Here is a 17,902-nt window from a genome sequence, read left to right as displayed (position 1 = left end):
TTAAATCAGATGCTTTCACTAAGTGCATGAGAGGGAGAGTGACCTGCTGAGTAAGGAACTACAAATACAACAACTTATTCCACAGACTGTTTTTCCCTTTCTTTCTAGAGCCTTCCTATGTCAACATTACCAAAATAGGCTCCAAATGTCCACATCCTGGACATCAGTTGTCTGATGACTTTTTGCACATTAACCGGCTACATTTGGGGGTTATTTCAGGTCCTATGAAAAATCCCTCCCTCAGTAGAACAAACTGAATACAGTACTGAAGACTCTCCTCATAGCTCATGACAACTACTTTTATGTCCAAGGAATGGATATTGCCCCTTCGGTTTCTAACTACTTAAGAAGCTAATAATAAAACCTTCTGAAGACAATTAGATACATTAAATTGCCTCTGGGGAGCCCTCAATACAATATTACTATATGAAGTTAAAATGATAATTCAGTTACTAATACTATCCCCCAAAGTAAACTGTTAAATGTGCTGCTCTATTGAGAACTTTGTGCCTGGTGCTTGCAGCTGTCAGCCTGTGGGATGGATATAATTCAAGACATCACAGATATCTCCAGGAAGAGTTTTTCCCCCAGAATTTCCCCCTCATCCCTGACATCATTCCAGCTTCTCCAGATGAGTTACTGAATATGAAAATATCTATACAGTAGCATGGTCTTGCTCTTATTGTGCCTTTAAAATAAATGATTCAGAGAAAAGAAGCAGCACATACTTAGCAATAAATATTTTATGCAATTAACAGTTTTACATTTCTGCTGCTTAAGCCTTTAATCAGACTGGAAGTAGTTCTGGTGTCTCACATCCATTGAGCTACCATGACACTTGACGACATGAACACTCCTCAGCAGTACAGCTACCTTCAGAAACAGTATGCTCAGAAAACCAATTGCAAATAAAAGCTTATCTAAAGTGATACAATTCCTAGTTTACACAGGGTAACACATGCTTCTTATCTTTAGAATGTCCAAACTGCAAAACACAGCTGAATAGAAACATTTTTTTCTTGAAAGCACTGCTCCCTAGGATTGGGAAAGAAGCTCAAAGCCATTGGAAAATTAACAGCTCATCCACTCCCATCCCTCTCCCACATAAGCCTGCCAGCAGCCACTTAACAGAAAACCTGAAATTAAATCACTAACAGAAAAGTACTTAAAAAACCCCCCAACATGCAAAACACTCCAGAATTGTGTTGATTTTCTATGAGTTACCTACTATCTCTGAGCAAGGCACAGAATCACACTGGGAGAGAGGAACATGAAAGGATAATTAAAAAAAAAAATCAACAAAACCAAAACCAAGACTTAAATTCATTTCCAGAGGTATAAACGATAGTTTTTAGAAGAACCTATATAGGAAATTCAATATGAACATGTGGACTCTGATTATTCTACTGAATCAGGAAGCATGCGGTGTTGCCCACTTGATGAACAGACAATAAGACCAGCAATCAAAATCTCTATGCAGGTCTTGAGATGGGAGCAGAAGGCAAGGAATATGTGAAAGTTCCAAATAATTCCTTAGACTGCTTTGCTTTTTCTTTGTTTTTCTTGAACTGCTCTGTGTTCCATAACAGCTGCAATAATATCCTAGCCCTGCTGGTTGCTCCAGTACAACCAAAAGGATGCTTTGCATATGCAGACTCAGCTAAACTTCACTTTGGATAATTATCTGCCACTGAGTCCAGGTAGCCAGTGCAGAGAGCTGCTACCACTGCTCCCCATCTTATTTCCCCCAAGCCCAAAGCCTCAGCTCTGCAGTGACCAAACACATAAAAAACATGCAGCAATCTTCACTAGTTGGAGGCTTCACCTACTACCACAGGTAACATATTGTCACTCGGTCTCTGTCACTGTCACCTGGGTATTGAAGGAAGCAAAACAAAAAGAAGCCTTTAAGACAAGAGCTATAGAATTCTTTCAACTCCTAACTACCTACATATATTACATATATTGATAAAAAACACCTCCATAATAGTCTATGCAGATTATGTTAATAGTAAATATTTGTCTTTTGCCTGTATCATTGGAAGCTTCCAGAGTTTCCACTAAGGGATTTTAAAACGCTCATTTTATAAACAGCATGTAGGCTTAAAAAATTCTAAAGGAAGTTCAAGAAAACTCTTCAGATGAAGTGACATGCTTCGTGATTTTGAAGGTTATGGTACTTCTCTTTAAACTGACACATATTCACCAAGAAACTTCAACTGGGAGGGCTGAAAATTCTGGTTACAAGCACTTTCCACAATAGGAAGATAACTAAATATAATGAATATAAAAAATAGTTCTCACTCAGATATCACAAACACTTCAGAAGAACCCTTTGCCATCATGTGCAATTGAGTAAAGCAGCATGGCAGCTATTACGAGTTATTGCAAGGGCTTCACTGAATTCCATTCTCATTCAAATAGCTCCACAGTATAAGGATGGAAAAAGAAGACGTGTTGCTCCAAAGAAATTTAACTGCCATGTGTGTTTCTCTGAAGACACAGAAATTATTTGATAATACTTAAGCACTTGGAAAACTGGGTAGCCAAGGATAAAAAAATGTGTATAAAAGTCTTCTATGCAATTGTGTTTTTAAAAGGTAAAAATATTTCCACTATGAATGTCATCCTTCAATTACTACTTTTGGAAATTAACAGACCTCCAGAGACTGTATCTCGTCAAATCTTTGCATCATAGAAATTACTGCGTGAAGCTGGATGCTCCAGTTGCGTCTTGACAAATAACTATGTGGAATAAATTAGAAAACCCAAACAAACTGAAAAGACTGACCTAAATGTAGTTAGAACAAAGTTTTGAGTCCAGAATTCTTCCTAGACCTCCTTTCTAATGTTACAGTTATATTTTTCTTTTATGCTTAAGCTGTTCCTTGTGTTTTAGCAAGCTGCAAACCAAGAAAATTCTACCCTGTAAAGGTTAAAGTTGTGGTTTCAAAGAGCAGTAATTCAGGGTGTGATACATAAGCAATTCTCTCAAGGTATTTTTTGTATTCAATTTCTAGGGACTCAATTGCTTAACATTTGAAGAAATGTATGAAATAAAAAGTTGGGGCATTTTCAATTTGCAGGTCTGGGACTGTTTTACAAGGTGTCAGAGTTCATGGACAGTGAGCACAAACACCAAATGAAAATGCCTAACACAAATAAAATGAAAAAGTGAATGGTTTTGTATACTGAATAAGTTATACAGCAAAATAGGTCACAACACTGCAACATATTTGTACAACAACTCTTACTCCGAAGCCTTGCAAACAAAAAAAAAACTCAACCGAAAACCAACAAAACAAACAAAAGACATTTTTTACCTTCCATACTTTCTGTGTAAAGTGAAAGCTCTTTGTAACTAGAAGGTCTGTAGGAAGTATTGTGTCTGTATTTCTATGAAACAAATGAAGTTCCAAGACTGTTCCTGAGAACACGTATTTCCCTTTTGCTGCCTGTAAGAATCATTAGGCACTTGGAATAGAATAATGGAATCACTTAAAATGGAAAAGACCTTTAAGACCATCAAGCCCTACTGCTAACCTTACACTGGTAAGTCCACCTCTAAACCATCAATCACTGCCACATCTATGCACCTTCTAAATACCTCTGGGAGTATTCAACTACTTCCTTGGGCAGCCTGGTCTAATGTTTGACAGTCCTTTCCATGAAGAACTTTTTCCCAACAGGCAATCTAAACCTCCAGTGCTGCAACTTGTTTCCTCTTGTCCTATCAAGCTTGTTACTTGAAGAATAGACAAAACCCCACCTGGCTACAAACTCCTTTCTGGTAGTTGTAGACAATGAGAAGGTCCCCCCAAGTGTCCTTTTCTCCAGGATATACACCTCCTGCTCCCTCAGCCGCTCCTCACAAGACTTGTGCTCCAGACCTCTCAGCAGCTCCACTGCCCTTCTCAGAACACTCTCCAGTGTGTCAATGTCTCTTTTGTATCGAGGGGCCCAGAGCTAAACACAGGATTCGAGGGTGGCCTCACCAGTGCTGAGTGCAGGGGGATAATCTCTTCCTTGTTCCCACAATCCAATTTCTTACCAGTCTAGAGGGAAACCTGAACTAGTAGATATACACGAAGTGCAGGTTTCATACAAAGAATTCACGTGCATTTCAGTGCAGCCAATGTTCTACCCACTGACCCTATTTTCTTTGTGTAAAAGGAGTACTACATAATTCTGAAAAGATGTACCTGCATGGTTGAGGAGTGTTTCATAATGATTGCAGTTTCTAGAGCATTAGTACTGAAATGTGCAATGCTTTACAATTGATGAATCACCTAGATATAAGAAGGTCCAGCTAAGAAAACAGATTAACTATGACCGAAAGTCTCTTATAACTTCTGATAAAGCAGTGTCCCCCTTACACGCTATCTACCTTAACTGATGAAAAGAGCAACAACAGCTCTTAATTGGTGCTCAAGAAGAGCTTCTTCATTCTTTCAGTCGCTGTTGTGGAAGTCATCACTGAAGTAGAGAGGTTACAAAATGCCAAAACCTACTTTTTCCTGAGATTTCCTGCAAGCTAAGCCCAATGCAACTGTACTGGGGGAAAAAAAGAATAGTTGCTGTGAAAGGCACAGGCTGAGAACTTCCACTTCATTCTGATAGGTCTCATAAACTTTTGCAGCTAAACAGCTTAAGAACAACACCTTATAAAATTCACTATGAACATGCTACCACATGCTAAACAAAGAAGGCGCCTACAGAACTCTGGCCATGGAAAACAAAATCACAATTAATAGCTTCCCAGAGGAGCTATGAAGATTCACAGCAGCTGAGAAGCTGGCCTTGACCATTGGCCTGAAATGCTGAATTGAAACAAACAGTACTTCCCAGACAGTTCTGCCTGGTCCCTGTGTGTTCACTTCGTTAATTTTACCTTAAGATGAAAAAATAATTAATTTCAAAGATGTGACATTTTGCAGTCTTAACAGCAAGGTTATGCTTTTCCACTGTCTTTCACAAAAATGGCTATATCCTTTGGAAGAACATTTTCCTTATTCTGAATAACTAGTAAAAGCAGTAACAAGTAAAAGTTTTATTTTCTTGAACAGATGCCCAGCAAGACTGTATAAGCACAAAAATACTAGTCTGGAAAACAATACATCTTAAAGCAGAGGGATTTTGCATTTGGGTTAATCATTATAATATAGATTTCTTTGCAAAAAGACACCTTTACCTGAGTTCTTTGGTAATTCTGGAGTGTTCTGTTCATGCAAAACATCTGTAAAATTACTTATCTTTAAAGCCAATTTTGGGGAATAAAATACTATATAGAGGTTTTCTTTCACTGACATGAAGTGTTTGATTCATACACTGAACATGCTAATTTCCTTCTGAAAAAAGGAGCTCAAAACAGCAGATTTTGATATTCCAAATTTTTATTACTATGCACTAGTTTAAAATACTTTAAACATAAGAACACCAAAAATCTCACAGATGAAAATAAGAAACAAAACCAACCCATGCACACTCTTTATCCTATTGCAGTTTATGAATTTTGATCTATCTATGAATGTTGGTCTATCAGTGTCAGCCTTTGATATTTTCTCTCAGTGACTCTGAGCTCTCACAAATAGCCTGTAATCAGAAATCCTAGCTCTTAGGCAGAAAGGAATCACAAATTCACATCTTATTCACTCTGAAAATGAGAAAATAAACCAGAAAAACTCTTGTATGGTATTCAAGAGTCCTTATCATCAAGAACTGCAGACAAATGGCATGGGAAGCAGGATAAAAAACTTTAACTGAAAAGGTTGAAAAGCTAAGGAAACTACTGGCCTTCTCTCTTGCACAGCATTCATTTTACTAGTTCCAGATAATATTTCAAAACTTAATCCCTTTGGTCACTCCATTGCTTGGCCTCCATCAGAATTCTCTTAATCCTTTCTGCACAGAGGAATGATACCTTCAACCCTCACAGAAAGTAGATCTGCAGGGCTTTCAAGTGCCATGGAAACCAGACACAAACTGCAACTAACTAGTACATTCTTAGTACTTCCCTTCTAACATTAAAGATATATGCTGTCACACCTTTATAATTTAAACCTAAGCCTCCATCTCACCTAAAAAGAAATTGAAATTGTTTGGCTCTAAGAGAAAACAGATTCTTCCTGACACAGCAACATATAGAGACAAAAAAAAACCCTTGCAAAGAGGTCTCCCAAACATCTCAGCTGCAAGGATAAAAGAACAATAGAAGCACACTGGTACTCTGACAATCTGGAGAGATTTTTAGCTGAGAATGAGACACCTCTGTAAGAAACAACCACATCTCCCACTTCCTAAATCCTTCCACCACCATGCCATAACCTACACGTTCTTACACTTGAAATACGAAAAACTATTCCCTGTATTGAAGGTTGAGCTCTCTCATGCCAAAGAAGAATTCATCAGAGAACTCAAAACATTGTTATTCTCTGCATATGTTCCAAACAAACCTCTCCTGCCTGAGAGAGAGAAAGGTTATTACTGTCCTCTCTTACAACATTACATGAAACATTACTTTCTTTTTCTTTACTAACACAGGACTTAATTAAAAACAAAGAAGAACACGGTAGCAGATTTTAAGTTTGAACAATTTGCCATCTTCTCACTAGTCACTGGATTTCCTATTTCACTGAAAGGAACATGAACATTCCCAGAATTCTAAATGCATTAAAATTATTTCAACGTTCAGTAAATCAAGGCACACTTTGCTTGAGTAGGTAAAAAATATTAGACTTGTGGTATATTCTGAGGAACAAGCTGAAAAACACTGTTATTTACTATTGTTACCATATCTTGTGCTCTTCAAGAAATTTATTCTAGTTCTTGTAAGAAGGAAAAATAGAAAACTAAGATGGTAGGGATTGTGATTGTTTCACATCATCTGGTGCTCTTCTTGGCTGTATCCTGCCTCCATCTTGGAGGAAGAACCAGAGTACATGCCCCAGTACTTGCTTCTTACTGGAAAGGACCTTGGATATGTGGGTAAGTGGGAAACCACAGCATACTCTACACTCCAGCATGTTTGGGAGTTGGGACGTTTGGGAGACAAGGACTGGTAGTACTTTTACGGGACCCATCGACTTCATGGTTTCTATCTCATCAGAAAGAAAAAACAGCAAGTTAACTCAGACTTGAGACTTCTGGTGTGAAAGAAAGGCAAGTCCTTACAAAAGAATTCCTGCAGAATTAACCTAGAATCTCCTCTGGGCAGAGATCTCCATTTTCCTTTACTTGAAAAAATATTAGGTGAGAAATGCAGAAAAAAAATCTCAGGTAGCCTGTTTTCTTCACAGTATATTATACCTATTTTCTCTAGCATTGCAATTTTATGGTATACTTGTTGGGAAGTCAGCCATTCCTGCAGCAGTGCCTGAATTTTCAACACGGAAATTCATGAAATGCATGATGGAAGACGTCAGAAGCAGCTAGACAGTCTCTGAATAATTGCAGCATTTTCCACAGGGAAAAGAGTCTGCAAATCTGTACTGACATAAAGAGTATGTCAGAAGCACAAAGAAGAATAAAAAGAAACTAATTACCTCCCTGATCCTCTGATGCTCTTTACTTGATCTATACACAACCTAACATTTAAGCTGTCAGACTGACTTCTCAAGCAGGCATTTGGAGTGGGATATTCAGGTAATCTGGGATCTTTCTCTGACTCAAGCTTGCTGATTTGATCTTTAAAACACCTTTTCTTCCTATCTAAACACATCTACATTTGGGGGAACAGAGCAGTAGCAGTTTAGTTCTTTCACATAAATGGTTACTTTAGAGCAGCAGGAACCTGCTGAACATGGAGACTAAGAGGTGATGGATTATTTTTTGCTTTAAAAGCCCTAAAGGATCCTGTGGCTCTGCAGATCTCGTCTTGAATAGAAAGAAGACACTGTTGCAGAATCTGAGTTTTTTCCAGAGGTCAAATAGGAAAATAATACAAATGTAAGAAAACAAGCAAAAAAAACCTTCCTTCCTACTTATTGCATGTATTCTTCATAGGCCCTTGGAAACCAAAAAGACAAAATAAAAAAGAGCCCAGAAGTATGCTAAAACATTGGGTAGTACCTTTTGGAGGCTCTGACTTCGATTCTGCTAAACCTTTATTTCAAAATGAAAATGTATAGGACTTTTAACAGCCTGATCACAGCAGACCTTTCTGAGTCTTGGAATATTGGGGTTTTTCTTTCAAAAGATTTTGTCAATTCAAAACGTTTTGCAAATCGTCAAGGTAAAATATCATCATACCTGTTTAAATCTTTACAAATTCAGATAACAACCATATCTGCACTGATTGCTGATATAATCTTCCATATAATCTTCCTCCTCAGAAGCATTTAGGAATCAAAACCACATGCCATGGGCTACAATTCTGTCATCTCTCATAAAAATTAAAATGACTATGAGTGTTTAGGGAGATCATAAGGGAGAAAAAAACCCTGCATGTTTCACAGTTCTGGGAATATGTGACAGGTAGAAACTTACGATGCCTTAACTTGTGGCTGAAGCTGATTTACAACCAGTGGAGCTTCAATTTATTTCCAAATAAATACGAAATATTAAACACACACAAAGGAAAAAAGGTGAAACCCCAGAACAGGAGAATATTCTGAGAGTTTCAGTGCTGTGTCTTCTCTATTCTGTCAGGTAAAAGTCCAGAGCCATTGCCACAGAGACAGCTTGGATTTTAGCCCTGAAAACAAGGAGATGGTTCTTCTGGGGCTCAGTGGTCTCAAGGTGGAAACAGCTCAACTTCAGAGACAGTGTTAAGAGGTGGCCAAGAACTGGGAACACCTGGCTTGGTTCTCTTTGGCTTTGCCATGCCCTTAGACTTGTATTTCCCTGTGCTTATGCAAGCTTAAAGAAGTTGGCCTTATTTGACAGGTGACTGTATATAAAAAGAGGATGTTGTCTTTCTCACTGTTGTTTTCTTCACAAATGAGGCTTCAAATAGCCTGTGACAAAGAAAGGTTAGGAAATACACAGCTATAAAGCTTTTTGGAATTGCACACTTTAAAAGGCATATGTCATGTATATATTACATTTTCTTAGCAAACTAGAAGAGTACTTACTGTCAATCCTTGTTCTCCCGGTTTTCCTGGCTCACCCTTAGAATAAAAAAAGGAGTGAATAATTTCGGCAATGTCTTGACTTCAATTTTCTGTCTAATAATAAAGTACCTTAAAAATTTCATTCTTAAACAGGTATGGTATCTGACTGCACATTAAATATACTACTTTTTTGCTTTTTAATCTAGTAGGCCAAATCACAGACATCTTAAGGAGTAAAGTACTATTTCACAACCATGTAATGGTATAGGTCTCAAGGTAAGAGTTAAGCATTGGTGTTCTGACTCTGTCCCTTGGTTCTAAACATAATATTCCATTTCACAGTGCTAAAGCATACAGAGAAAGGTTATTTTCACATATGTGCTGAATCCTGCAGTTTATATATTCCAAGACTACTGCTCTGTGTCATCACCTCATTCAGCAGGCATAACTTACCACTGTCAACTATCATGTTCCATAAACCCAAGAATACTGGTATTTTGAAGACATGCAATAATTACTCAGCTGTTAAATACCTGGATTGGCTTTCAAAATGCTAACCCATAATTTTTCCAATGTATTCTCTTTCTGCGGGCACAACTCTACATAAAGTCAGAATCTATCTTCTCCCCTTTCTTCCCATATGAACACATACATCTGTCTGTAGAGACAGTAAAACATATCAGTCATACAATATGGGCTAAAAATACCCATCCAAAAAAACCAGAGCTCCTATCGTTTTAGTAGTCTGGTTAATAGATCATTCCCTTGAAAACCCAACTGAGCATAGGGCAGTCCATGTGCTGTTGTATCAGCACAGCTGCAGGGTCTTCTTTAGCAGCTTTGTGATAAAAGAAAGCCTGTCATAAAATTGATGAGAATTGTTCTGATGTCATTGTTCTTGGCAAATGAAAAGAATCAGAACTGTGTCTCTGGGTATGCGTGCATCACATTCAGAAGCAAACATGCAGCATCTGCAAACACACCAAGATAGTCAGGAGAAAGAAGCCACATAGGCAAAGGTTTCTGACAGCTCATTACCCAAGCTTGTTGGACTCTTCAGCTCACTCTGAAGCCTTGCTAACTTATGTATACAGCAATCACACAGCCCGAAGTGAGCATCAAGATATCCCCATAAATGTTGGGAAGTAATTCTGAAATAATGTCAATAGTTTGTATCATATTCTATTGTCTTCTTACCAGCAAAAAACCCTCGCTCTCCTCTTACTTCCTTTTGGAGGTGTTAAAGTTTCAAATTCTTCATGCCGGTGTCTGTGTGATGCAAAGAGAAGGCACCTATTCTACGTGCCACTATCAGGAAATCAGGCATGTTCTGGTTCAAGCAGGTTCCACTGCTGAGGTCCAAAGAAAGGCTTAGAAGAAGTCTGCACAACCCTTTCGGGGTGCTCTCTCTGCTGGCAATAAGCACAATGGCATTTCCCAAACACTTCCACCTCCTTGGCTCTAGCCATTTCCTGCCCAAGAAACCAACATAATCTCATCTCTAGAAGCTGTAAGGATCTGTAACAGGACGCACACCTTGGAACTGCAAGGTGGTGATGACACAGATAGAGATGTGTGGAACACAAAGGCTGATCCTCAACCTGCTACACTGCAGGAGAGAAGTAACAGTGGCTCCTGGAGTTACTCCCTCTATCTTGCTACCTCATCTGCCTGACTTTTCTGGGATTCACAGCAAGTGTATGGGCATGGGGGAAAGCAAGGGCCAAAACATCATCATACAACTGTGGCAATTGTAAAGCTTCCTGCTTGAGAGGAAGAGGCCAGAAGAGAAGCCCCTGCTTTGCCTAACACTGTAAAAGAGGAAATGTCTGCTTACTCGTGGTACAATGGTCACTGTAAGGACATCTTCCTATAGCTGTGTGATGCTGCAATGTCCCTACTCGTAACACAGTGCAGCTATTATTTTCAGCTCTCTAGCTCACAGGTCCATGCAAGTCTGTTGAAGATACAAAGCTGTCCTTACCTCTCAACTAAGTTTTCCCTTTATAGATCTCCTATTTGACTGTATATCATCTAGCCATGGACCTACAAGCCTTCTGAGGATCAGGAACATTAACCTGAGGGTACAGGACAGCAGCAAGGAGCAAGATAGTAACAGTCAGCGAACTGCATGGTTTCTACCTGAGTGCTTTTTTGTATCTGAATCTAAAGCAGTATTATGAACTGATTTTCCATAATGCTATAGGGCCTAAGACAGCCACAGCTCAAAAACTATAAAAAGAAACTCTCTCTTGCCATCTAAAGTCAAAATCACTGCAGAACTATTATAAAATGGAATGACCTCATTGCATAAAATGCATGACTTTCCTGTTATGAGAAACACTAATGAACCCTCTGCTAAAAAGCACAAAACTCCAAGCACCATGCAGTTGTAACCAGCAACACCAGCTGAATCTGCTATCCTCTTGTATGTGAATTATTAAAATACTATCACTGAAGTCAGAAATGGGTTCTGGTTTTAGTCTTGCCCTTACTAGATCAAACCAGTAGCAACCCTGCTCACTGCAGTCAATTTAACCACATTAAAAGAACACAAGGGAGGCCCAGAAGAGGCCCAAAGACTGATATGCCACAGGAATAACAAGAAATGAGTAGGTTGTCAAAGTAAAGCATCATACTGAGAGCAATAGACTTCTAATGTTATTTCATAACCTTGAGCTAGAACTTGTGAGGGCAGTGGTGATAAAAAAACAAACCAAAACAACAACAGCAGCAGAAGCCCTAGAGTACTACAGGTCTCAACTGGCAAGCCTTGCTGGATTTTCATCAGGAAGTTTAAGCTATATTACAGAGTTAATACCCGAATAGGGTCGGAACAGGAGTGTAGATATTTTCTGCAGGCAAATTTAATGCCTTCCTGCTATGGCCTCATGTAACGAGCTATGTTTCTTCTTCAAAAAAATCAGTTTCTCTTTCCAGTGGTGGTCATCACTTTGCTATCACCTTGCTAATTCCCTATGTGTCTTCTCAGCCATGATTTTTACTTAATGTGTGTATCTACACATGTGCCATCTCAGTTGTCGTATCTCCCTCCTGTCTTTGATTCCACTTCCACACTGATAACACGGTGGCATTGATGATGAAAAGAGAGATACTTCTTTGAAAAGAATAAAAATTAAGGAGGCTACAAGATATAAAACCAAATCCATACACATACATTGCTAAACAAAATAAAATCATGTTTTTATGCATCTGTTTAAAAAGTGTGGGACTGATCCTATGTCTAAAACAAACAATACACAATATACTGGATTCTGCTGCTTGTTCTAATGAAATATGGGTATGAGCCAAAGGAAATGGTACTGTTCTAATTGTTTAAAGATGGTAGAATCTAACTCCAAATTTCATCATAGTTTGGGCAGCATTTAGCAGTTTATTACTTTTATTCCATGATTTTTGAGGTTAAACCACTAGGAAGTGAAAAGTCAAGCCGTTCCATGCTACAGTGTCTCAAATTCAACTATTTAGTTTTGCCTTGAAACTTGAATAGAAACATTTACTACTGGTGGAGAGGGGCAGACTCTGCTCACACAGCTATAAACATCAGTGAGCATCTGAGAAACCTTAGAATGGGTGGGGAAACTGTCAAGGGTGGGACGTACAGAACCCTGCTGTTACTTCTTGCCTTGCCATGAACTTGCTCTCTGTGTGTGGGACTTCAGGTTCACCACGAAATCTGAAATGTGGATCAGCTTCCACATGTCTTGCTTACCAATCTTACCTCAGAAAACATCTTTGGAACTAAGTTGGCATACACTCCACAGAAACGTGGACATTATAGCAGCAACAGACTAACTCACCGTTAAGCCAGGCATCCCACGAGGACCATCTTTGCCAGTATCTCCTGGGGGACCTCTGGGTCCTGGTGGTCCTGGAGGTCCAGGGGGTCCAGCTTGTCCTTGGTCCCCCTAAACCAACAGAAAACTCGTCACAAGTTTGCTTTAGAGACATCAACCACAGAAAAAGACATCAGTGCGCTCAGAAAGAGTGCAAGACAGGCTGGAAGAAGCTGCCATGAACTGGGCAGTGGCTTCTTCACTGCTTATGGCAGAGACAGCACTTTGCCTTGAAGACCAGCAGTTTGTATCTGTCTGGTGCAATCAGCAACAGAGCAGAAGGTTCAGATTCTAAACTGCTTGTCCTACCACAGCACACATGCCAAAATTTGGGGTAGTCTTGCAATATTTTACTCATGTAGTTCTCCAGAGCAAGTAACTGTTTTCAATGAGCAGCTGTTTGCTTCATGATTTGCATAATCACAACAAAGCTGAGGCAAAAAAGAAGTCACATGTGAGAATATACAGTCTGTGCAGCAATTTTCCAAGCCCATGAATGGACAGATTTCAAAAATGATCATGGAAAATAACTGCTTTTCCACAAAGTTGTACGTAATTTTCCATCTGTTTTGGGAGGCTGTTTTATAATGACAATTAGCTAACTCTCTTCATTTTTTCCTATTAATTTGTATAAGTCAATTTTCAAGAGAGTTAGCAAAACATATTACCTTCTGCTTTAAAAACAAGACACCCCAAAATGGTGCTTTAGTTTTTTTCAGCACATCACTGCAAATTGCTGAAAAAAGCTGTTGGCATCTTAAAAGTGGATCACTTAGCAAAGCCACCCAAAGCCTTTTAATTGTTAATATCATTAACAGTTGCTCCATTTCAAAACATTTTCAAGGCATCTGACAAAAAGGTACAGCAAAGAGTAAACTGAATGTAAAGAAGAACCAGACTCCAGTGAGATGAAGCACTACCTTAATGAGGCGGCGTTTAATGAGCTGCTGATCAGCAGAGAGAAACCCATGATTGATTTTAGGAAACACCATCTGATCAGGCAGGTGAGGTCAAAGGTTGAAGATCAGAGATGAGAGAATTGAAGAATAGACATCAGAAGGCCCGAGAAAGAAATAAAGACATATTCATTAGATTTGTAATAGTTAAAATAATATAAACTGGTGCTTGTGCCTGAAAGAAACTGTGCATTTTATTTTGGAAAAAAAATTATCTCTAATGTACAGGACAAACTGCTTTGGGAATTAATCATATACAATGATTTAACTGTGTAACTTTTTTCTCCCCAGATTTTAAGTGAGAATTCTTCATGTGTATTAGTTTTTTCATTACGGGGTTCTAAAAAGCAATATTCTAATATGTTCTTCATTCAGCAAAGCTTCTAGAGACAAAGCACCAGTTCAACTTTCAGTCAGATTTTCTAACCAGCATATCGTGCCATGAAGAATGGTGTCATTTTAATAAGGACTGGAGTTCCAGCTTGACCAGATTGCTTCCTGCTTAATTTGCAAATGCACTTTGAAAAAATACGGATGTACAGATCAAACCTGTGGTACCTAACACAAATAGCTGACTCTACATGCAACCAGTATAGAGTTCACTGACATTTTCCACACTCATTTATGCCTCAGGGAAGCAGAACATCAGAAAAAACTCATCTGAAAATAAAATACTGATCAATATCATGAGGAATGTGGCCATTTCCAGGAGTAACACTATGCATATTTACAGATTTCATTCCATGCTCTGCATCAGGAGTACTTATATCAATGCAAAGGTGGTGAGAGGTTGACTTAGGTCTACCATAAGGATCCACTGGTATTCCACGTTAAAAGCGATTTTTCATGTGCACTTTTATGCTGATACAGAGAGACCTGACTGAACAGGTACATGTCAGCCACAAACCTTGACGGTGAGGATCTGATTACTGTGCAGAGCAGCGACTGTGGGGAAGCCTGGCAGACCCTAGGGACACAGCACAACATGGTACGAAAACAGCACAACACAAACATCACAGAGACAGTGTACTAACAGACAAACAGAACAAACACTATGTGTAGTACACCCCACATTGCCTACTGACAGAAAACAGCCTCTCTGTCATATGGGAAACAGTTAGGTTTGCACTGCACTGCAGATGCAAGTTGCTACTTTACAACAAGAATATCAAGAGATTTTAGAAGGAGCAATCCCATGGAGGTGCCTTTCCTTAAAATTACAGTAAATTGTTATCATCATTTGACAGTTGTTAAGACTATCAGCCAGCAGATGATTGAGCCATTTTCAATTAAAATGTACTACAGCACTTCAAGAGAGCTACACAGAAAGCTTTGACTCTGGATTGCTGCAGAACTTGACAGCAGTGATAGTATACTTTGAAGTGCTTTGCATAATTAACATCCCGCTCCTCACATTCTGTTTAACATATGACATTCAGCACATAAACTGGTAGCACATACACAACTATAACACTGAACAAAAATCTACTGCTAGATCTTGGGTAGTCCATAATGGCCATGATCAACATTTTCAAGAAATACATAGCAGTATTTTCACATCCAGGGCATATTTTTTCCCCTCAAGCACTGTGTGCCACTTATGCTTTCTCATATTCTACTCTACCAATATGTGCAGAACTTGTACTGCATTGGTATGAAAACGGAAGACTGTGGCAATTGCGGCCTGCTGTCACAATACAGGGGGGTAAATTTTGCGCTCAGTTCAACACCTTTCTTACGCTGCCTTGTAGGGTGTGAATTAAACCTCCTGGAAAAGCTGAAACCTTATGCAGTTGAGCAGTGAACTCCTAGAAAGAAGGAAATCCCTAAGCCCTGAATTCGCTGAATTTAGCATAACACACCTTCTGAAGCAGAGGCTTGTTCAACAGCAGAGAGACATTAGGCTGAGGAAGACAGAATAAAATATAGCCTGGTAGCTCTAAGACCTCTCATGCCTGCACGCCCACATGACACCTCAAGGAGGTCAAGCTGGTGGCACAGTAGGATTGCAGCTTAGCACCTCTGAAAGGGAAGGCTGTGCCCGGTTCTTACTGCTTGAAGAAAGCCTTCTGAGAAGTCCTGTGTGAAGGCTCTGCTGGTGTAGCCCACATTGCCACAGTGCATGGGGCTCTTTGCAGCCCAGTTGGCCTAGTGGAGAGCACTGACAGGCGGCCAGGGCAGCCTGCCAAGTCTCTCAGCTGCAGCAGATTCCTTTAATGCTGCAAATATTTACTCTGTTCACCTCCACATGCAATCACACCAGAGGTCCTCCGGATCACAAAGACTGCACCAGTCTTTACAGAAAAAGGCAGAGTAACTTCCTGATTCATGCATGTCCTTCACTAGCATTTTTGAGTTGCATTTAGCATCTTTATTCCTGATACACATCCATGAGACAAGGAAGCTAAGACCCTGTAAGTGGGTCCCATAAAGCCAGTGGCAGTTTTACCAGCCTTCCCACTTCATTTGGATGAACTGTGGTGTGGCTAACTGCATTGCTCAGTGACCTGAAATCTCCTCTTTTGAAACACATAAACAGAAGACAAAACCAAAAAAGGGTAAAACTACTAACATATAAAGAAACCCACTCCTGAGGCACTGCTAAGACTGGAATGATACATCGTTTTGCGAAACAGATGTATCAAATTTGCGTTTATCTTATTATGGAATATAAGTTAAAGAAGTTATTAGATAGTAATGTGGCGGAATGTTTACATCTGTGACTCATTAGCCCTGCTGTGCACATGGTCCATTTCTCTTCTGGATAAAACTACAACGTAATGGAAATGAGAACAAACAAGAAACCTACAAAAGAAGTAAAATCTGAGTAGCAAACAATAAAACTCATTTATTAAAACATGAATAAACAGAACATTTTTAAACAACTTCATTTTTACTCAACAGCCTTCAGTATTACAAAACAGTAATTTTCAATTACCTCTAAATTACCATATCTGCAATTTGACATTTTGAAAAGTAGAATCTCAAAACTCAAATGAGTTTTATTTCATTTGACCATGAAGTAGAACTGAAAATTAATCAAGAAAGGAGCTTAATCATAAAATATGCTGGTTTGTCATGAAAGATTTTTTTCTCCTTGAGAAAAAATGAAAGACTTTGGAAAGTTTTGTGTAGCTGTACACAAAATCATACAGCACTTCACAGTACAGCCCCAGCATTCTCAATGCTTCCCAACACCACACAGGCAAGTTTAATATTAGCTACTTGTACTGCAGTTCTTTGCCTATATAAACATCACATGAGAAAAGGGGACAAACCCATTCTTCCATCTGCAGCTTAGTTACTTCTTTCACTTTGTTCCCAAGTAGGACAAAACTTTCTTTGCCCAAAGTGGTCATAACCTTAGACCTAACAGTCAGATACATGCAACGCCCGTTTGGACCTGCATCACCCCCCATAAGTAACACACATCTTTGGAGAGAGACAGAAACATGGGAATATTAAATGGAACCCAGCAACAAAACTACAATGGGTCCATAGTTTTTTGCATGCGTGGGAGGCTTTAGAAGGCATTGTATCTTCTGGCATCCATGAAAGATAATGTTGGCACACAATGAGCTTCTAAAAAAGCATAGAAAGTGCTATCCTTTCCACAAAATGAGTTCTCTTCCTTTCCTGTCACTCTGCTATAAATATAGCCACAAATAAACCCTAGATCTGTTTTATTTTTTCTCTATCTAAAGCTGTTCTCAACAACAGATTCAAAGTTACTCAATTTTCTCTTTATTTGGTTTGATTCTTGAACTGCACATAGGAAGGGTTCTTGTTCTACACCCTGGGAGGCCCTAGCAGAATACAAAACACTACAGTCATCAACAGCGACCACTGGTCTACTAAATTCCTCTGCTGACAGCTACTCAAGCTCACACTGAAATGCTAGCTGGTTACAATTTCTAAATTAGCACATTTGTTGCATACCTCACTGCAATTTTTGCCCAAATGCCAAGGAAAACATGATGCTTGGTGGAGCTAACAGTCATGTGACCACTTCAGAGTGTCCTGCTTACCCACATGAAGT

General features: G+C 39.1%; 1 protein-coding gene across 1 annotated transcript in view; it reads right to left on the bottom strand.

Annotated features, from left to right (window-relative positions):
* Window positions 1-17,902, bottom strand: part of COL25A1 (collagen type XXV alpha 1 chain) — a 306,336-nt gene that overhangs the window by 79,201 nt on the left and 209,233 nt on the right. The window contains exons 8-10 of the mRNA XM_050338528.1: window positions 13,828-13,899; window positions 12,872-12,979; window positions 9,072-9,107 (exon numbers count right to left, since the gene is read on the bottom strand). Of these exons, the coding sequence (XP_050194485.1) occupies window positions 9,072-9,107; window positions 12,872-12,979; window positions 13,828-13,899 (216 nt within the window). The remainder of the gene's footprint in view (window positions 1-9,071; window positions 9,108-12,871; window positions 12,980-13,827; window positions 13,900-17,902) is intronic.

Source organism: Myiozetetes cayanensis, unplaced genomic scaffold (assembly GCF_022539395.1).
Source record: "Myiozetetes cayanensis isolate MyiCay16 unplaced genomic scaffold, myiCay2020 scf7, whole genome shotgun sequence".
Classification (NCBI taxonomy): domain Eukaryota; kingdom Metazoa; phylum Chordata; class Aves; order Passeriformes; family Tyrannidae; genus Myiozetetes; species Myiozetetes cayanensis.
The sequence above is the reverse complement of the archived record's forward strand: the minus strand, read 5'-3'. Positions and strand labels throughout refer to the sequence as shown.